Below are 21,408 nucleotides of genomic sequence, written 5' to 3'. Positions count from 1 at the left end.
TAAAAGCCACAGAGACGCTGTGTTTAGAAAAAATTATAATCAGTTCCACAATGAGGTCCTCAGTTTGTTTGTCACTTAGTCTCTTAGTGCAGAAATGTTTTGAAATTATTTGTTTTTATTTTGCATGTCTTGATAAAATCTACAGCGAAGTTCATATTAAACCAGGCTGACTGCAGGTGGACACGGAAACAGGAGAAACACAGCTGCACTGTCTACCAGTTTGTGGATTTGGACATGAAAAACTACAGCTGGGCACACTGTTCTTACAAGTAACAGCAACAACAAGAAGTAACTATCAGCCTGATGTCCTCAGGGCAGACCTCAGCCTTCACTCAGCCTTCAGGATGAGTCTGATGCTCTGGTCTCTGAGCTCATAGATAAGGCTGCGCAGAGCTCTGCAGAGAACGATAAGATACATGGAAGGATTCTGCACGAGCACAGACACTCTTCTTGAAACCGTTTTTGAGGTAAAAAACGGTTCACAGTTGAAGAAAGGCTGAAGCTCAGCAGTGTGTTACGAGGATTCAGGGCCAAAGCTTTGTCTGTGGAGGCCGGCCTGTCTAACACAATACCAGCAGACACACCGAGTGTAAGGATGTATGAGAGAAACAGACGTATTTGTTCATCTGCAGAACCAAACCATACCGATGGTGGTGGCACGCCTCAGTAACACACTCCAGAGACGTCAGCGAGAGCAGTGTGAGGAGGATGTAACAGCTGCTGCAGTCAGAGAGGAAAAGGCTCCGTCAGAGTCAGTAAATGCAGTCGACTTAGACTGAGATGGACATTTTAATAGAAGCATTTAAGAAGTTGGATCATAAATGCCAATCAAACACCACACTCTCAAAAATCCAGAATCATCGGAGAACCAGGCAGCTCTGAAGTTTGGTGTGAATTCCTGATCCCAGCAGGAAGTCTGAGCCGCTCTGTTTTCCCAGGGACCACGCTGTGGTTGCTCATTGCTCCTGATACTTACACAGACTGAAAGCAGAGTCTGATCCCCAGGCTGTGAAACACAAGATGGATATGGAAGATTGATTAAACACACGATGGACACTTTGGAACAGAGGTCTCAAAACCGCGGCCCGGGGGGCCAGTTGTGGCCCACATCATCCCTACTCGCAGCCCGTATGTTGACATGAAGAAATATAATGCAATTTAGCCCTTGAGGTGACTTTTTGTTTACCCACAAGCACAAACATGCTGAGGGATTGGCTGTGGTAGCTCAGTGAGAGTCACAAACTAATGTGTAAACTTATGTCTGCACTTTTATTTTGTTAAATACAAACACAATGATAGCAGAAGTGCTGCCGTGTGCGTGGACAGACAGAGATGACCCATGTGTTTATTTGGTAGTTCAATGAAAGGCTTCAGTTAAGACAGAGGAAAAAAAGTTCAGATTTGAACTTTTTTCATGTTATACAATATTTGAAATTTTATAAAAAACACTACATTTTCTGAAATATTTGTGGGTGTTTTCTTGTTTTTCCTACTGCTTGAACACTAAAGTCACATGAGATAACAGTGCCAGCAGACCCCACAGCTAATTTTTGTTTGAGACCCCTGCTTTGGAACAACAGAGGTAAATTAGCAGTGAGTGCAGCTGTAGCCAACGCAGGCTGGAGTACTCATGCTGCTCGTGATCAGAGAGGATCTGGAGGGAAATCCGGATGTGACTGAGGTGGACAAAGATGGAGTGGTTCAGGAACTTTCTGATGATTTTATTAACAAAAGCCAGAAACAGAGCAGAGGTGTCACCAACAAGGTGCTAAAATGCCTAAGACAAGTGTTAGACACAGTCTTTAGGTCATCCTCTTCTCTGATGCACACCACATAAGGAACTCTAACTTGAAACAAAGGGTGGCTCATCACAGAGCTTTAGATATCTTGGTTTTTGGTTAGTTTTTGTTTTTATTCTTGTTTTGTTAGGGAGACACTGACGAGGTGACCAGAGGTTTAAGCAGCCCGGGAAACAAATCAGCAGCACAACCTGCTCAATGAGAGAAGATAAGGCTGTGTGTGAGGAATCGATGGAGAAGTAGCGCCATCTGCTGGTGGCTGAGCAGATTGCATGGAGCTGTTGTACTCTGTTTCACAGAGACGAATCTGTGACACCTCCAGAGCCAACAATGAACTGAAGCTGGTTTTGTCTGAAGAAGGCTTTCTCTTTGGTAAATGGACTGATTATTCATACAAGCACTTTTTCCATGCTTTCTATCTAACATTCACACTCTGATGGATGCATCAGAGAGACACTTCGGGGTAGCATCTTGCTTAAGGATATCTGACATGCAGACTGGAGCAGACAGGGGTCGTAACACCAATGACCTGCTTGACCTCCTAAACTACAGCCACCCCATTGTTAACCATTCCTCACCGTCGGTCCCGTGACCGTGGTCGGGAGACGCAAGGGGAGATGCTTCCTCCAGGGCCGAAGTTTTGTCCTCCTTCGGGGTTAACTCCCTTCACTTCTGTGGAGTAGTGAGGCAGGCAGAAATTAGCCGATACTGAAGGGATGAGGCTTTAATAATGGTACTGCACATTCCAATACACACTGCACAGGCTGTGGCCCGTTAGAACGCTGCCCCTGGTCGCCATCTCTACCCGCAACATTTTTTTCCGCTCACAGCGTCTCCTCACGTGCATGCTCACACACACATCACCTACACTCCTCACACGGCACCCAGCCACACACAAGCTGGCAAATCCCGCAACACTACCCCCACTCTGGATGGCAATTAAACAATAATTCCATTCCAGCATTACTATGCACAGAACTGGTACACAATCCCTATACAGCTTAGAGTCCACAAGAGATAAATGTGTTAGCCATTACTGCATATAAGGTGGGCATAGTATTAACTAGTGCACCTCAGTGACAAAGAAAATATTAGCTCAACTACGGTGTACATACATGTGCAAAATAAAAAGTTTCAAGTGCCGTAAAGTAGGAAAGAAATTACACAATTGTAACTATTACATAGCGACCGGGAATAACTAACTTATCCTACCATCTAGGAAGGAACAAATACAAATGGACAAATGCATGTAGATAGCCCCTTAGGTTTTTCAGTTACTTTTTTTTTTCTTATATCAACACTCAAACAATTAAAAAAAGATACAGCCCTCTTAAACCGTTGTAGCTAAGACTGTAGGAGACTGAAATTATTTAAAACTCGAACTGAATCTTCAGTCCTACTTGGAACTGTCCATAGCAGATAAACCGAGCTAAGGGACCCACACACCATACCGGTCTGGTGCTCTGCGCCGACAAGTTGGTCGTTGAAACTGCTGGCCCAGAAGGCCTGGCTCACCCACCGCACCCTCACCTTTCTCATGGTCTACATGGAAAGGCGACAATGGGACAAGCACAACCGGAGCGGGGTTGGCTGCAACTGAGATGGACGGCTGAGAGAAGCTGGGGCCATTGCCAGCTGCAGTGGAGAACAGACTATGCAGACCCAGATCATGGTCTGCTGGGTCATCCTCTAAAGCTGGTGGTGGGACCTCGGTAGGTGACCAATGATGAGCTTGATCCAGGACCCAGGTATTGTCCACTGGCCCTTCGTGCATCTGGCTCATCACCTCTGGATGTAACTTGCGTGGCAGTATGATTTGGGGGTAGAACTGGGTCTCGTCAAGGCAGTAGAAGCGACGGACCAGAACGCCATCTCTGAAGTAGAGTCGTTTCCATTGACCCCAATATGTCTAAGTAGCTGGGTCCCCCATGGTCCAGCCATAAAACAAAGAAGCCGTAACAAGGGTTTTAGTCACATATATTTTCTCAGTCTGATGACACGTCTGTGTTGGTAGGAGTGTTCTGGCATAAAATGTCTGACATGGTAAGAGTAGTTTTTGTGTCTTTGTGTCTGGTGTAGGAGTGTTATGACCTACCCCCGCTGGACACACTGTTGTAGTAGCCGGTTGTCCCTCTACCCCCACCGTACTCAGTAACAGGGGGCTGGTGTCAGAGTTCAACTCGCATTGGACCGCCCAATGACTGGTCCCCCTGAGATCTGTGGAGGGGTCCTGGACTTTGCATGGACAGGACTGCGCAGGTCTGTGCGCACTTTGAAAGGCCTTCTGAGGAAGTACTGGTAAAAATGGGATGCTAAATCCACAACGGCTAGTAGTTCACGTTGCGTGGTGCAGTGGTTTTGTTTAGCTTTTGATAGTTTACGACTGCCATATGCCAACACACATTCCACACCGTGTTGCATCTGTGACAGCACAGCACCAACACCACCAAACCTTCGTAAACATGCTAGCGATGAGATCATCCCCATTGCGACAGTCGTGACGTTCCCGAACCAGAAACCGTGGGTGGACAGATCGATCCGCGCTGCAGTGAATGCCAGGACTGCCACCTACAATGCGGGTCTTGCCACTGGTGATATGAGCGGCCTCATATGGCGTGCGGCCAGCAGTGAGAGATGCCAAACACCGGTACCGGGAGCGAGTGGAGTCTCACTTGAGCATGTAGCACGGACTACGCAAAATCACGGATTACAAAACCAGGGACACTGCGCCGACCAACGCTGACTCTGCATTCTCCAACGAGCTGAACCAGTTCTACGCCCATTTAGAGGTTAGCCAGGCGGCTAATTCTAATGACTAACTGACAACTGAGGACGGTGATGTCATCAGAGAGGGACCGGCGATCAGCATTGCAGAGCACGACGTTCGAGTGGCGCTGAGGAGAGTGAGCACAAGAACAGCGGCGGGGCCAGACGGCATCACCAGCCGTCTGCTGCGCTAGCCAGCTAGCAGGTGTGTTCACTTCGATTTTCAACGAGTCCCTGGCTAAGTCTGTGGTCCCCACATGCTTCAAGAAATCTACCATCATCCCGGTGCCCAAGAACAACAAGCCCTCATGCCTAAATGACTACCAGCCAGTTGCACTGACCTCGGTGGTTATGAAGGTGTTCGAGAGGCTGATGAAGAAAACCATCTCCTCTTCAGTTCAGATCCACGGAGGACTCCATCGCCCACGTCCTGCACACCACCCTCAGCCATGTGGACAAGAACCAGGGTAACTATGTGAGACTGCTGTTTGTTGATTACAGCTCAGCGTTTAACACAACAGTGCCCGGTAGACTGTTCACAAAGCTGAGGGATCTAGGACTCAACAGCCATCTGTGTGCATGGGTGTTGGACTTCCTCACTGGCAGAACTCAGGTGGTGAGGGTGGGTAGGTGCATCTCCAACAGCATCATCATCAGCACGGGAGCGCCACAGGGGTGTGTCCTCTCGCCACTGCTCTACTCCCTCTACACTTCAGACTGTGTGGCCACCCACGGCTCCAACACCATTGTGAAGTTTGCTGACGACACAGTGGTGTTGGGCACCATCTCCAACAACGATGAGGCCGCCTAAATGGATGAAGTGAAGAATCTGGCATCGTGGTGCCAGGACAACCACCTCCAGCTGAACGTCGGCAAGACCAAGGAGCTGGTGGTGGACTTCAGAAGGAGTCAGCACAGAGACTACAAGCCCATTATCATCAATGGAGCTCCAGTGGAGAGGGTGCAGTCCTTCAAGTATCTCGGTGTCCACATCTCCTCAGACCTGATATGGTCTGCCCACATTCAGGTCCAGACCAAAAAGGCTAGGCAGTGCCTGTACCACCTACGACAACTGAGGAAGTTCAGGGTCTCTCCAGTGATCCTCAGGACTTTCTATACAGGTGCTGTGGAGAGCATCCTCACACAGAACATCACATCCTGGTATGGAAACAGCTGTGTCAAGGATAAAAAAGCTATTCAGAGAGTGATCCGTATGGCAGAATGCTGCTGCAGGACTGCTCTCCCTTCCCTACAGGACATTTACGTCAGGAGATGCTGGACTAGAGCAACTCAGATTTTGAAGGACCCGTCCCATCCCAGCAACGAACTGTTCCAGCTTCTGAAATCAGGCAGAAGGTTCCGCACCATCCGAACAAGAACAGAGAGGCTCAAGAGGAGTTTTTTTTCTCAGGCCATTCACGTGTTGAATCAGCCCCCCCTCATCATCCTTAAGTGACTGAGACAGGACTCATTACCACAAACTCATATCTTCCTGAATCTTGCTATAGCACATGGCAAAAATTAAAACTAACTGTGAAAATGAGGACAAGAGACGATAACATGAAACTGAACAGGAATGTACAAAAACGTGCCTGTGAAATAATCTGAGCATGAGCATAACCTGCACAGTTGAAACAAGACTCTGTGAGCTTCAGTGACATGCAGACAACAGGTGACCTGACAAACAACAGAAGAGGAGGACTTAAATACACAGAATGGTAATGAGGGAAGTGGAAACACCTGGGGAGACACAGCTGTGGCTAATCTGACATAACAAGACAAAGGAAGCAAAGCAGAATACACTGATATAGGACACAGACTTTCAAAGTAAAACAGGAAACATACAAACACAGAGGCAAGGATGAAAAGGAAGACAGAGAACAAAAGCTGTATCCCAATTCAGGGTCTGCAGCCTTCAAGGCCGATTACGTCACAGCGATGCCATGAAGGCTGTCCCAATTCGAAGGCTGCTCCAAATGCGGGCAACAAAACCGCCCTTCATTTCCTTGAATTTTAAGGATGGGTCGGGCGTATCCTGCGTGGCCCAACCTATCCCTGAATTCATAGCGCGGCGGTGGGTGTGGATAATTTTTCCGGAAAAAAATGGCAGATGGCTGAAGCTGGGCAGCCGAATGGCGGAGTAGTCTATGCCGACAAACACGGGAGAAACCAGCGCACGGGACAAACAGTCAGCCGCATAATTGGACTTACCAACCACGTGCTGAATGTCCGTGGTAAACTTAGAAATGGCTGCCAACTGGCGCTGCTGGCGCGCACTCCATGGATCAGAAACTTTGGACATTGCAAACGTCAAGGGTTTGTGGTCCACGTACGCGGTAAAGTGATGACCCTCGAGAAAAAAAATGATGGGTCGCCAGGTGGAGAGCTAGTAGCTCCCTGTCAAAAACACTGTAATTGCGCTCGCTGTCTCGTAGTGTACGGCTGAAAAAGGCGAGCGGTTGCCAGACACCCGAGATTCAGGTCGAGAGGCATGTGCAGAAACTTGAAAAGGCCGAAAGGTGTAATGGCGGCGGTTTTGGGGACATCCTCAGCGCGTACGGGAACCTGGTGATATCCCCGTACCAAATCAATCTTCGAAAAAAACGAGGTCCCTGCAAGATGGGCGGAAAAATCTTGGATGTGGGGAATGGGATAACGATTGTTCTCTGTGACATTACTGAGACAGCGGAAATCCCCACAAGGTCACCACCAACCATCAGATTTGGGCACCATGTGTAATGGGGAACCCCAGGCACTATTCGAACGCTGCACGATGCCCAGGCGCTCCATGGTGGCAAACTCCTTCCGAGCGACAGCCAGTCTGGCAGGGTCAAGGCGGCGCACACGCGAACACTGGGGGCCCTACTGTAGTTATGTAATGCTCCACCCCGTGCTTTGTCACAGTGCTCGAGAAAGTGGGGACAGTGAGTGAGGGAAACTCAGAAAGCAAACACTGAAAGGCGTTACCCGAAGCTACTGAGTTAGCATGCACCACGGGCTGAGCACCCCGAGTCAAACAGGGTAATGAAGAAAATGACACAGCGTCAATTAAACGCCTGTTAGCAACATCAACCAGCAGTCCGTGAGCACAAAGAAAATCAGCGCCTATTATAGGCACGGAGCTAGCAGCAACTAAAAAGTTCCACTGAAAGTCACGGTCATAAAAGCAAACAGTAACCAACCTTCCACCAAAGGTTTTGATGGGGGAGCCATTAGCTGCAGTTAACAGTGGCCCGCAGCCCTCAGCTAGCCTGTCCGAGCCAGCCGGGGGAAGAAGGCTCTTCTGTGAGCGGAGTCCACCAGGAAACGCCTCTCCAAGCGTGAGTCCTCCATGAAAAGCAGCCTTTCCTTGTTGCCAGTGGTAGCGGCTGCTACAGCGCGCTGGCGGGGCCGTTTCCCTGGGTCTTGAAACTGCAAGGTGGCAGACAGCGCCGTGCCTTCGCTCCAAAACGCTGGTGATAAAAACAAAGCCCTTTTCCGCGGTGCTGCGGTGCCACCGTGCAGCGATTCTAGCCACCGTGGACGTGTCGGAGGGCCCCTGGAGCATTGGTGAGGGGGCGGGGGAAACTGTTGGTGAGTCTGGGACAATCGCCTGGACGCCGAAACTCCTGGTAGCTAGGAGGATGCGATCCATCTATTCCACAAGGGAGCGGTAATCCTTCATGGCCAATAGCGGTGAGTTGGCAAGGCCAGCGCGCACCGGAGCCGGCAGCTGTCGGAGGAAGAAGTGGGTGAAGAGGAATCTCCACCCCAACACTTCCCTTAAACTTGGGTGTGAGTGGAGCCACCTGGTGGTCCGCCACAATAGGAAATATAAATAACTGCAACGTGAATCTTTACTGAAGCTCAGTATTTGACACAGAGTTCGAATTCACTGCTGTAAAAACTAATAATGATTAATATAATAATAACTTTAATATTGGCCATATTATATTTACATTACCAAAGTGAGATGACTTTAGTCTCATGAACATCATTAGCTAATTGTTAATTACTAGCTAATCTTAAAATGACTGTTCAGTACAGAAATGAAGCCCAACAATCATGTTTTACAGTCCCGTGGTCTCAGCCTCAGATACTTATCAAATCAAACAAAGTTCATATAAAAACAAAGAACTGAACAAAAAATTTTCTCCTTCTTTTCTTCTTTTCAAACAATTCTGTATAAACGTTTCCAGCGGTTAGTGTCATGGTTGCTAGGCAACCTGGGCAGCGCGACGGAGGCTAGACCTTCCCATTTCACAAACCTCGCACTTCCGGCCTTCTCGGTCTTCGGAGGACATGGCCCAGTAGACCGCGAAGGACCCTGAATTGAGACACAGCTATAGAGACATGAAACGTCGGACGGGAAGGCACAGAGTAGACATAACACGGAACACACAGGAGGCACATAAACAAAATCTAAAGACTAGAAATTAAGAAATACTAGAGAACTCAGGGAGCTAGAAATACAAAACAGAAACCAAAACAGTAGCAGTGATAACCCAAGATGAAATCAGAGATTAATAATAACACAAAACGCAGGGTCTCAGACCCGGACCCTGACAGGTCGTCTGTTTTCCTGCCTCTACGTTACTTCAGGTTTAAAGTCTTTCATGATTCTGTTCAGGGCATCTCCATGTTTCATGTTGATGTTTCCTCTTCATAGTTCCTGGCATGCACCTGTTCAGAATCATGTTCATATCACTTTTGCCATAGTCGTCACAGTTTACTTTTTCCCACTTTAAGTTTCAGTTTTAGCTCTCGCCCCGTTCGCCTTGCTTTGTTTTTGTATTCATGTTTTTTCAGCCTAATAAATGGCTCGCCTTTTGTTTTAACTCAGTTCCTTCTTTCATGTTGGCACCTGGGTCCTCCTCACTGCCACACAGTCAGCTTCAGACTTACACAGACAAGAGAGGGCTTGAGGGCTGTCACGGTCCTGGGTCGGTGATTCATTGTTTTGTGTTTTTAGTTAAAGTTTTATTCTTCGAATTATGGTTTTCTGTTTTATTATATTTATTGTTCCTGGGTTCTAGGTATTTATTCTGGATTCTCAAGCTCTCAATTTACCGGTCGATCTACGTCCCTACCCTCACCTATGGTCACGAGCTGTGGGTAGTGACCGAAAGAACGGGATTGCGGATACAAGCGGCAGAAATGGGCTTCCTCCGAAGGGTGGCTGGCCTCTCCCTTAGAAATAGGGTGAGAAGTTTGGCCATGCAGGAGGGGCTCAGAGTAGAGCCGCTGCTCCTCCACATCCAAAGGAGCCAGTTGAGGTGGTTCGGGCATTTCCCGCTGGGAGGAGACCCCCGGGGCAGACCCAGGACACGCTGGAGAGATTATATCTCTCGGCTGGCCTGGGAATGCCTTGGTGTTTCCCTGGGTAAGCTCAAGGTAGTGGCTGGGGAGAGGGAGGTCTGGGCTTCTCTGCTTGGGCTGCTGCTCCCGCGACCCGGCCCCAGATAAGCGGAAGAAGATGGATGGATGGATAGACTTTGACAGTCTGAGTCCTACACAGCAAATCTCTGGAGTTAAATATTCTGGAGTTAGGCATAAAAGTGTGCAAGAGTTACATTCCAGGAGTTTATTTTTCACCTTATACTACAGTCAGTGTTGGGGAGCACTCTCAGGCGGTGTAATATTTAGGTGTTCATTCACTGAGTGCTAAGGAGTCTAATTCAACACGTTGCTGGTGTTGTTTGTCTGTCGACCGTTACCCCGCCTATCTGTGCTTGTCTCTTGGACTCCGACATGTAGGAGGTAAAAATACTTTATTTACTTTGGGATTTTCTGTGAGTGGTGTGATGTTATTTGTATATATTTGGTTACATGGATGCATAAGTAAAATATAAAGTTAACTAACTAGCACTACACGTGTTTTCTGCATGTTATGCTGATTCGGTGATAGCAGCTAGGCTAACATTAGTTAAAAGTTAGCTAACTAACTTATCTTACTGTATTTGAAGATACACATTTCACATTGTCAATGAAAACGTTCATTTGTATTTCTATTTTTAACACTAACATTTAATTTAACGTTAGCTAACTACAGTAATATTATGTTTAGACTCATGGTAATGGCCGTATTTAACCAAAGAGAGGTGCAGCCTGCATTGATGAGATATCAAGGTACCATTAACATCAGTTAGTCTTGCTTCACACTGAGATATGCACGCAACCCTGTCGCCAGACCTAAAAAGACAAGGACACGGCAAACATGCGGTCACATTGTCTGCTAAACCTAGCCTAGCTAAATAGATTTTAAGCAGTAGCTAGTGTGGACAGGCTAACTCAATGTAAGAAAGTGTTTATGGATTAAGTTATACACAGTTCACATAAAGTTACCATAAACAGCCACTTCTTCTTCCACATGTTGTGTTTCATATTAGTAAAGGTTTTTTTTCTGTAGGTGGCCAAGATGTTGATAAAAGTAAAACACAGAGAGACAAAGAAATATGTCAAATTGGAAGAAGTCAGCTTCACAGATTTTATAAGTGCAGGTAAGTTATACATGGTTTGTAATAAGTCATTAAAGAGGAAAGGATAATGTTGTTATTAACTAAGTGATGATTTTACTTCAGTGCAGCACAAGTTTCTCATACCAGAAACTGCAGCACTGAAAGTCACGGATGAGCAGGGTATAGAGGTGGATGAGGATGTCTTTCCTGAACTTGCAGGAGTCAAAGAGGTGTGTTTTGTCATCTATACAGCTGAAGGTAAGTAAATATATGCTCTGATAGATTTTGTAGGATTTGATTTGTACAGTTACTTCTAAATAAACATTTTTAATTAGTTTAATATCCTGTGGTAACAATCACAAAATGCTGCTTTCATGGCTCAACAGTAAGTTGGACTTATCACATGCATTTCAGACATCCTGGAAACAGAATCATCCAAGAAGCTGCGTGACTGCTCAGACCTAACACACTATGTGACACTCACACCTTGTGGTATGTAAATTGTATATTACCATAATAAAATACAAAATAACCATCTGTTCTCCTGGGAGAAAGTATAATTTAATCAAAGCATACAGTTTACTGGCCCTATGTGCGTAAATGGTAGCTTTGTTGTGGTTGATTTTTGATCGTATATGCCTTATATTCTAATATTTTTGTTTGTCACCCTCAGATTTGACTGTCCTGAAGCAACATGTGGAAGAGCCCTCCTCTCCAAGTCTAACAGATACATTGTCTGTCTCAACCACCAGCAGTCAGGGCAGTGACACAAGTGATGCCCGACTGGTTCAGCCTCTACTGGACAGCATACATGCAAGAAATGTAGATACATTACTTAATAGACTTATATTTGACTCTTTAGTTGTCATTACTTGAAAAAGCTTAAACATGAAGATAAAACAGATAAGAGAAAAATAATTTGATATAGTATTTCTTGTAGTTCATATGTATAATCCACAGATTGAAATCGTTGTTTGGGTTAAAATTGTCTCATTTTTTGTCAATTGTTTTGTTCTTTGTATCAAATGTGTTTAGACAGTGGAGCAGATTCTGACTTCCAAACCAGCAGGGGTGACTGTCATCCATGAGTATGAAAAAACTGGGAGTTTGAAAGATTCCACCAGGCGATTAATGGTGAACATCATTGTAGCTCACATGCGTGAAAAGGAAGGGTAAGAGGAATGATGTTTATTTTATTCATTTTTAAAACTGGCAAGGATCTTATCAAAAAAACACTTCTGCTTTTGCAGGAGAACTGTAAGTAAAGCAACAAAGGAGTTTCATGCGCTTGGAATCGTGTCACTCTTCCCATCTTTGAAGGATCCGTACTCCAAAAAGGGATATGTGAGTTTGCTCTGCAATTGTAGTGTGTAATAAGACTTGCTCTCTCTCTGTCTCTCTCCCTACACATATATATAAATATATATACACACTCTACAATGTATGCAATTTCTTTCTTTCTGTAGGAGCATTTCTATGACATTCAGAGCAACAAAGGTTTTCTTGAGTGGTGTATCAAGACTGTGCAACGTCAATCCAAAACCCCCACTGCATTACAGAACAGAGTGGAACTGAAAGGAGGGCCCACATCACGAAGAACGTTTGGTTTCACTGATGACCAGCAAACAAGAGATCAATGTATGGAAGCCATGTCTCTTCTTCATCACACCACTGACCAAGATATAGTCTTCCAGAAGATGAGAGAGACATTCTACTATCTTCAGCAGATACTCCATGACCCACAAGAATCAGCAAACATTCTTCAGATGTTTCCTCGTTTTTTGGACACTAAAGGACTGGTAGGTGAACAAATGGGAATCTGAAAAATACTTGACTTAAAAAAAATAGATTTTAATGGACATACTTCTCCTTTGTTAGATTTTGCAGGACTTTGCAATGATGTTTGGAGTAGAGACTGCTTCCAGGTTCCTGGAAAAATGGAACACCACTTTTAAAGACAAGGTTGCCAGGGAAGCCAGAGACCTTAAAGAGACTTGTCTTCTGAAAAGATTGCTGAAATCTGCCTTGAACGAAGAAATGGATGATGCTGATGAGCCAGGTAGTGTCCTAAAGTAACACTTTATTAGTGTAGTAATTTTAGCTTTCATTTTTAAAAGTTATCAAAAAAGCAGCAGTGTGCATAATGTGTGTATGGATCACTTCTTTTCTGCTCATACCCTCAACCAGTTGTTATATGTTAGTGAAGTTCAGTTCTATCTCCCCATTTCCAGCATTAGTATTTAACTCCTTAACACTGTCTGCAGAGTAGGACAGCGACATGGCTTCTCTTCTTGTTCTGCTGCACCTTCTCACGCCACAACCAGCTGGAAGGAAACGGCCAAAGAAGATGAGTGTTGGAGAGGCAATAGATCATCTGGTTAAATTTCACAAGGTTTGTCAAGATAATGTGATCCAGTTCCAGATACTGTGGTTCATGGAACACTTTTTGTTAACCTAAGGGTTTATAAAGTGATGCTTTTTATTGTGTTTCAGTCCTGCCAGAGCCTTGAGGATCACCTCATGAACAATGAAGGAAACCCTCAGCCATATCTCCTGGCCACAGGGACTTCAAAAGCACAGGTTTTCAGCTTCTACATAGTCTTGGATCGAAAGCTTCTTCCATGTCAGTCATGCACATCACTGGGTGCATTTGATGAGCTGTTCAAGTGTCACTTCGTTTTCAGTGTGAAATATGAAGACGCTTTGTCCAGCCTGTACACATTTTTGCAGACCACTGTGTACAATATTGATGTAGGCACAACAGTGGAAAGTCCAAGAGTCAAAGAGTTGCGAGCAAAGCTGTTGAATAAGTAGTAACCAGGTTATGCATTCAAAATGCTGGCCTGTTTTCTCTGTGCTTTATCCTTTGGTACAGCTTTACTTTTGTTCAGACATTTAAAACTAGTTCATGGAATGTATCCTGGCAAAAATTTGAAACTAAAATGTGGTCAGATAGGATGTTGTTTACAATTCTCAAGTTATTCTGGATTTAGAAGACATCTGAATAAGATACATGCTACTGTTAGCACATGTGTTCCTCATGAGACCCCTTCTGACCATGATACCCAACAGCTTAGTAGTTCTCAGTGCTTAAATGATGAAACACCATCTACATCATCTCAGTGCCAAAATTCTGAAGCAGGCCCTTCATTCTCAAATCAGAGCAAGGACATGTGTGCCTCCATTATTGCCAGACTTTTAGGAAGTGGTGTACCAAATACTGTAGTTCTTTCTACAGTTCAGAACTTAGAGGAATTTGTGGGAGATTGGCAATCTAATATTCAGGAACAATTATTGACCTTATTACCGAATGACAGTCCCTCCAGATCAGCCATAGCAGATTTATTTAAAAATTTGGACAATCCTTTTAGTCACTTGAATTCTGAAAGCAAATGTAAAAAATATTTTAGAGAAAAGTGGGAAATGGTACAGCCAGTTGAATTGCACTTAGGAGTAAGATACGATACTAGACGATGTAGCAAAACTGGAACCTATGAGCAAGTCCCAGTAAATGACAAATTCATATATATTCCCATATTGAAAACACTCCAGTTCATTTTTAAGAATGAAAGTATTTGTGAGATGATGCAAATATGCACCCAGTCTGACACATATCAGGACTTCTGTGATGGAAGCTACTTCAAAAGTCATCCTTTGATTTCAGGTAGTAAGTTTGCTATCCAAGTCCAATTGTACTATGACGAATTTGAGTGTGCAAATCCTTTAGGTTCAAAAAAGGGTATACACAAAGTTGGCTGCCTTTACTTCATCCTTAGAAATCTTCCTCCCAGTCTGAATTCGGCTTTAATGAACATTCATCTGGTATCATTATTTTATGCACAAGATGCAAAAAGATATGGAATTGATGAAATCCTGAAGCCCTTAGTAAAGGACCTGAAAATATTAGAGACGAGTGGGATTGCTGTTCCATTTGCTAAATTTCCTGTATTTGGTACTCTGGCACAAATTACAGGTGATAACTTGGGGATGCATAGCATTCTTGGGTTTTTGGAATCGTTTAGAGCTAATTATTTTTGTAGATTTTGCTTGATTGATCAGTCTTCAGCTCAATCAGTTTTCTCAGAGGACGACCCATGTTTAACTCTTAGATCACCAATTCTGAATAACCAACATTATAATAATTTGGTAGATGATCAAACATTAACATCTTCATTCGGCATAAAAAGAAAGAGTATACTTAATTCATTAAAATATTTCAATATTGCGGAAAATTTTGCCATTGACATCATGCATGATATTTTGGAAGGGGTTGGTCAATATGAAGTCAAGTTGCTATTTCAATATTTAATTGAATACTTTATCTCTAAAGATAGCTTGTTAAATAGGATATATGCTTTTAATTACGGCTATATGGAAAAGAAAATTAAACCAACAAATATTAACCTGGATCGTGCAGGGCATGGAATAGGTTTAAATGCATCACAAACACTTTGTTTGATCACAAACATACCTCTGATATTTGGTGACCTGGTACCGGAGGATGATTTGCACTGGCATTTGTTGCTTTTGTTGTTGCACATTCTTTTCTCATACTCTATCACTGAAGGAATGACTGTGTATTTAAAGCACCTGATTATTGAAGACCATAGACTCTTTAAGGAACTATACCCATCAAACAACTTAATTCCAAAACATCATTTCATGGTCCACTATCCAAGGTGCATTTGAAAGATTGGTCCTCTCATTCATATCTGGACCATGAGATTTGAAGCCAAACACAAATTTTTCAAAGACTGTGTTAAGAACTTTAAGAATTTGACTGTATCACTTGCAAGGAAACATCAGTTTGCATTAGCTTATCATTGGGAATGTATGAGTTTAAAAGCAGTTGAGTCTGGTCCAGTTAAAATGTGTTCACTTGAAACACAAGAATACTCAGAACTTATATCTCCATATCTTCATGTTGATTTACAGAACACTGTCAAACTCACAAACTGGGTAAAGTGTAGTGGAGTTGAATATCGTGTTGGGCTTTTTGTTTGCACAGGCACTTATAAAAAACATGCCGGTTTTCAGCAAGATAACAAGCTGTTTTTGTTATGGTTGAGCATGAAACGTGTTTCCATGATCATTTTCATGCTTTTCAGGTAAATGAAACCATTCCTAAGAAGATATTGGTCCTAGAAAGGGAGAAATTAAGACATTTCAAATGTTTTGATGCCCAAATGTCATATGGGTGTGATTCACAATTGTATGTTGTGTCAGAGAGTTGCATTATTTAATTTGTTGGCTTAATGGAGACCTTTTAATGGAGTTTTTTTTTCTTTTCCCCAATGTTAGGCCTATCTGACCACACAATGTCTCAACTGTTTAGCTGCCATAATTATTGCTGTTTTAATGTTGAATGTTACAGTGCTGTTACACAGAATGTATGTTAGTCCATGCAGCATTGAATTTTGAATATGATATTTTTGATAAATAAAATTCATACATTCATAATAATCAGTATGGTGTTTTGTAGTAATTTTCACCTAAAACCTTTTTTCATTTGATGAGTAACACTATAAAAGAGTTAATATCAAAATGAACTCTAGTTATGAGTTACATTTTACTCTTTATGGTAGTAGAAATTTAACTCCATGAGAGTTTAGTTTTAACTCCTATAAAGAGTTGAAAAACCAACTCCCAGAAAAGAGTTACTCTAACTCTGCACTAGAGTTCATTCGATGGTCACGCATGTACACTCAAATGTAGTTAATCTGAACTCCCAGAGAGTTTATTCCAAAGACCAGAATTTGCTGTGTATCATCTTTTTTAAAAAAAATATTTTTTCTTTATTTTATATTATTATTATTATTTTTTAAACTTGTTCAATGTATCATTTCTGGTATGTCAAGTATACAGCACTTTGTGTTCAGCTGGGGGTTGTTCTGAAAGTGCTATATAAATAAATTGCTTACTTGCTTACTGTGTCCATGTATTGAGTTTTGCTTCCCCCGTGTCTTGTTATGTCCGATTTGTCCCAGCTGTGTTCTCACCTGCTCCCCATCCTTTCATTTTCCTACTTGTGTATTTAGGCCCTGGGTCTTCCTTATTTGTTGCTGGTTCGTCTCTTCATCGTCCTGATTGTTTTCCCCTGTGTTTTCACCCGTGGTATTTCTCTGTGTTCCAGGCTCCATGTTCCTCATCACTTGTCTTCACGTTCCGTGTTCCCCGTCTCAGGTTTTTATGTTTCACGTCTCTATCCTGTCCACACGTGCTGCCAACTCGCTAACCGTGGCAGTTTCTATGCCATACGTTAAAACAAGTTTGAGAGTGTGATTAGTGCGGTGTCTGGGTTCTTTTACATTCAGAGAGACGCCAACTGAGTCTAAAGCCGTGTTGAGGCTGTCATTTTTAGCATCTACATGGATGGCAAAATCACCCACAATAATTATTTTATCTGAGCTGAGCACTAAATCAGATAAAAAGTCTGAGAAATCAGACAAAAACTCCGTGTAAGGCCCAGGTGGACGATAGATGGTAACAAATAAGACTGGTTTTACAGCTGGGGTGGAGGCAAAGTCTTCTTGGGTCTTTGGTTGATTAATCAGGATATGCAGAAGAAGATTAATGGATGGAGACTAGTATTTTTACTTTGATGGGGTTTTTTTATTATCATGTACTATAATATATTTTATACTGTAGCTGTGTTGTGTTATTACAGTTGTGAGCCTCAGAATATTGTTTGATAGCAACATATTCAGTAAGAGCTGCAGAACTGTAAATAAGAGAGTTAGTAACAGCCATGAAACCACAACGTCACACTTATATTGTTAGACCTGTTCTAAAAATCTAATTTGATTAAACAGAAATAAAGAAAAACAAATCCTGCCTTCACTGTAACCAAACAGCCTCCTCAGTGAATGTACTGTGCTTGAAAACTGAAGCCAAATACTGAAGAAATCCTGCAGCACAACAAGAGGAAAAGGTTAAGAGGTTGACTCTTAATTTCAAATGGTGTTTGCACTGTACGCTTGTATGTGAAATTCACTGTTACACCACACATTTTTCTATTAAGTTCACAAAGACAAAAGAAACTTTAACATTTACTTTTCAAATTATTGTGACTGACAGGGTTAGCACTGCTTCTTCAGAGGAAGAAGATCCCAGTTTGAATCCCACTTCTTCCCACAGTCCAAAGACATACCCGTTAGGTTTCTGTTAGTCCTGCGATAGACTGATGATCTGTTGAGGGTGTGCCCTGCCTCATATCCCACCAAAGCTGGGATAGGTTACAGGCCCCTAAACCCTGAGCGGGATAAGTGGAAAAAAATAGATAGATCACCATCCATCCATTCTGACTGCAACTAATGGAGGATTTTTCAAATTATAACAAGGACAGGCTTGTATCGCTGGATTCTAAAAAACTACTGTAAAAAACAACATGTTATTCTTAAAATGAAAAAAAAAAAAACAGGAGGAGAAGCTTCTAGTTAATTTATGATAGTCACTTAGTAGACAGTGTGACAGAGTTTAATGAGCGTACAGAAACATTTCCAAATGTACTCTAAGGGTAAATCTTAGCCTTTGCTGTGACAGCTAAAAGTTTCAGTCGACAACATAGATTATAAACAAGGATGGGTCTGATGGTCTGGTCTCTGAGACCATAAATAAGTGCACTCAGACATCTGGGGAGAATAAAAAGAAGGACATAAAGAACATTCTGTATGAGCACAGACACTCTATTTGAAACAGTTTTTGAGATAACTAAAAGTAATGCATTGTTCACAGTTGAAGAGAGGCTGAAGCCGAGCTGCACCAGATGTAGCAGCAGGGTGTTACGAGCCTTCCGGGCTGAAGCTTTGTCTGTGGAGGCCAATCTGGCTGCCAACATAACACCTATATAGGAGCAAGTGACTCCAACAAAAGCCGACACAAACAGAAAGCAAGTGTAAGCTTTGTCATACTCATGAGATACAGGTGTGAGAAACATGAGAAATGTATTACAAACATATCTTTTCATCTGCAGACTCTGCAGCTCTTCAAATGGAAATTCTAACAGCAGCAGAACTCGAATGAGAATATTCAGTGAACAAAAGATCCAAATCATAATAATGGCCACCTCTGTGTTTCTGATGGTGATGATAGTAGCGTGTCTCAGTGGGTAACACACAGCTACATATCGCTCCAGAGACATCAGCACCAGAGTGAGAGGAGAGATTTCATTGGTGAGATTAGCAAACATGACAAGAATACCACAGACAGGATACGGTAACGTTATTCTACAAATAGACATCATGTATAGTATCTGGCTCACTGCCATCTGTAGAGTGTCTGCAAGAATGAGGTTATACAGGAGAATGTAACGGCAGGTTTCACGAAACACTGATTTACTCCTCAAGGTGAATAACATGATCACATTAATGCAGAAGAAAACACAGCATGGTAATGTAGTCAGGGAGGAGAGCAAACCTCTTTCTAGGTCATGCAGTCCAACAGAGATGTTGGTCTGAGATTGAGATATATCAGACATATCAAAAGAAACATAGAAAAAATTAGATATTAACCCATTGATATCATTAGACAAGAAGAATGCAATAAGTTTCTATTATTCCTAATTATGGTTTAAATCTCCAGTTGTTTACCTGTGCAGGTAATTATCAGGCTTTAGTCTGTGCTTGGTCCTATGGAGGGCTGGTCTGCCAGGTTTGCCTGCATTTGAATGTCATATATCATTTCCTTTACAACACAGAGCTCATGTGACACAGTTATTTGTCAGCATGGTTAGCAGGCCAGTAACAGATGATGTAATCTAATTTCAAACATTTATCACACTGACTGATTGGTTCACACAGTCTCTCCACATGTGAACAGGGCCCCTCAGTGCCACACAGTGGCAGCTTGCTGCTCCTAATACTTAGGATGGGTAGAATGTAGAGAATGCACTTCTCTAAGAAGCTCAGTGTTGCTTCTGTGGGTCCCGGTAACTACAGACCCCGCACCCCACTCACCAGGAGCCACACGAATGGTGGACCTGGTGTGACATGTCCGTTGGGAGTGCCTATATAAGGACAGATGTTCTGTGTTCACCTGCCTTCCTGCACCCTCATTCTGAGATGGACGCATAGCGTACTGGTAAGGTGCCAAAAGGGTATACGCAGGTTATAGAGGACTGGCAATATACAGACCCTGGTCCGCAAAACCCTGTTTTGGCCCGGGGTTTTTCTGGAGGTAGATTGGGTGGAGATTAATTGCGTGCATGGGGATGTACACAAATATCCCATAGCGCTGCTGGAAATTAAATGTAAGGGCAAGAAGCAGTGTGAAGGCTGCGGTTAGCTTGCACCTGACGCACCACCAGGTAAAGTAACCGGTTGGGGCAGTGTGTCGGGATGTGGTCACGACCTGTATTGGCGTGTAATGGGAATTGATTTTCCAGGCAGCTCATTATAACCCCATGCAAGGCATATGGGATATGATAACACTCTGGCGTGAATAATGGCTTGATTTCATTGGCTGGGCATCAAGGCAATTGTGCGCCGATGGTGCGCATCCTCCCTGGAGTGTCAGCTGGTTTACCAGCCATTTGAAAAGTGCCTTTGTGCCAAATACCATTAATGGAAGTCCAGTTTAGAAAATTGGCATGGGGAAGGGGGGAAGAGGGAGGGGAATCCACGCATGCTCTCCTCTTCAGCACAATCACTGCTTCTCCTCTGCGCACACTCACTCCTCTTTAGTTACTCTCGTCCTGATCGCCACTCACGCTGCCACACACAGGGCTCATGGGGAAGGTACATAACCAGGTCTGGTGGAAATCTATATACAGAGAGCACAAGTTATCCAACAGGTGAGTACACAGAGCCAGATTTCTTAGGATGAGCTGAGAACACGAACACGGGGGGTTCAATGTTCCAGCGACGAACTGGTCTGTGCCGCAGAGTTAAATAGTTACAGGTAAGCCTAGGAGAATCAGCAACAGGTAGAGGTTTTAATATAATAAGTATTCCAAAGTATTCAGAATACGTTACTCACATCGAGTAACTTAATGGCACACATTACAAACTACAGTTTGGGCCATTATTCTGTAATCTGTAGTGGAATACATTTTAAAAGTAATCTTCCCAACACTGGCTCTCTCTTCACCATGACGGACCAGTACAGCATCCACATCACTGCAGCCGCAGCATCAATCCATCTGTCAATCTCTCACTCCCTTCTCCCATGACTCATGAACAAGATTCCGAGATACTTAAACTCTTCTACTTGGGGCAGGAACTTGTCCCTGACCCGAAGTGGGAATTCCACCCTTTTCCAGCTACGGACCATATCCTTAGATTTGGAGGTGCTGATTTTCATTCCCAGACTCAGCTGTAAACTGTTCCAGTGCAAGCTGGAGGCCATCACCCAACAAAGCCAACAGAACCACATAATCTCCGAAAAGCAGAGATGAGATTCTGTGACCA

The 21,408-nt window shown here is 43.5% G+C and overlaps 2 protein-coding genes and 1 long non-coding RNA gene across 4 annotated transcripts in view; 1 reads left to right on the top strand and 2 right to left on the bottom strand.

Moving 5' to 3' along the window:
* LOC134637831 (uncharacterized) overlaps nucleotides 1-21,408 on the bottom strand; it is a 253,854-nt gene that overhangs the window by 39,734 nt on the left and 192,712 nt on the right. The gene's annotated exons all lie outside the window — the stretch shown is intronic.
* Nucleotides 10,607-16,391, top strand: LOC134636719 (uncharacterized). Of its 2 annotated transcripts, XM_063486840.2 has the most exons (10): nucleotides 10,607-11,044; nucleotides 11,126-11,260; nucleotides 11,417-11,494; nucleotides 11,676-11,824; nucleotides 12,038-12,174; nucleotides 12,253-12,346; nucleotides 12,469-12,801; nucleotides 12,881-13,061; nucleotides 13,272-13,394; nucleotides 13,496-16,391. In XM_063486840.2, exons 1-9 carry the CDS (start codon nucleotides 10,963-10,965, stop codon nucleotides 13,382-13,384), a joined length of 1,302 nt encoding a protein of 433 aa, XP_063342910.1. In that variant the 5' UTR covers nucleotides 10,607-10,962; the 3' UTR covers nucleotides 13,385-13,394; nucleotides 13,496-16,391. The 2 variants fall into 2 exon arrangements, with proteins under 2 accessions (XP_063342910.1, XP_063342911.1); XM_063486841.1 differs by lacking the exon at nucleotides 13,496-16,391 and having other exon boundaries at nucleotides 13,267-13,373.
* LOC134637137 (odorant receptor 131-2-like) lies at nucleotides 18,513-19,478 on the bottom strand. Its single transcript, XM_063487486.1, has one exon. The coding sequence runs from the start codon at nucleotides 19,476-19,478 to the stop codon at nucleotides 18,513-18,515; it is 966 nt and encodes a 321-aa protein (XP_063343556.1).

This window comes from Pelmatolapia mariae, linkage group LG10_11 (assembly GCF_036321145.2).
Source record: "Pelmatolapia mariae isolate MD_Pm_ZW linkage group LG10_11, Pm_UMD_F_2, whole genome shotgun sequence".
Classification (NCBI taxonomy): domain Eukaryota; kingdom Metazoa; phylum Chordata; class Actinopteri; order Cichliformes; family Cichlidae; genus Pelmatolapia; species Pelmatolapia mariae.
This window is presented reverse-complemented; position numbering and strand designations above follow the sequence as displayed.

Bases quoted from the DNA above. Each gene is read 5' to 3' on its own strand.
- LOC134636719 (XM_063486840.2), top strand. From the start codon at position 10,963: ATGTTGATAAAAGTAAAACACAGAGAGACAAAGAAATATGTCAAATTG. The intron at 11,825-12,037 runs GTAGATACATTA...AAATGTGTTTAG, and splicing joins ACAGCATACATGCAAGAAAT to ACAGTGGAGCAGATTCTGAC. The intron at 12,175-12,252 runs GTAAGAGGAATG...CTGCTTTTGCAG, and splicing joins CACATGCGTGAAAAGGAAGG to GAGAACTGTAAGTAAAGCAA.
- LOC134637137 (XM_063487486.1), bottom strand. From the start codon at position 19,478: ATGTCTGATATATCTCAATCTCAGACCAACATCTCTGTTGGACTGCAT.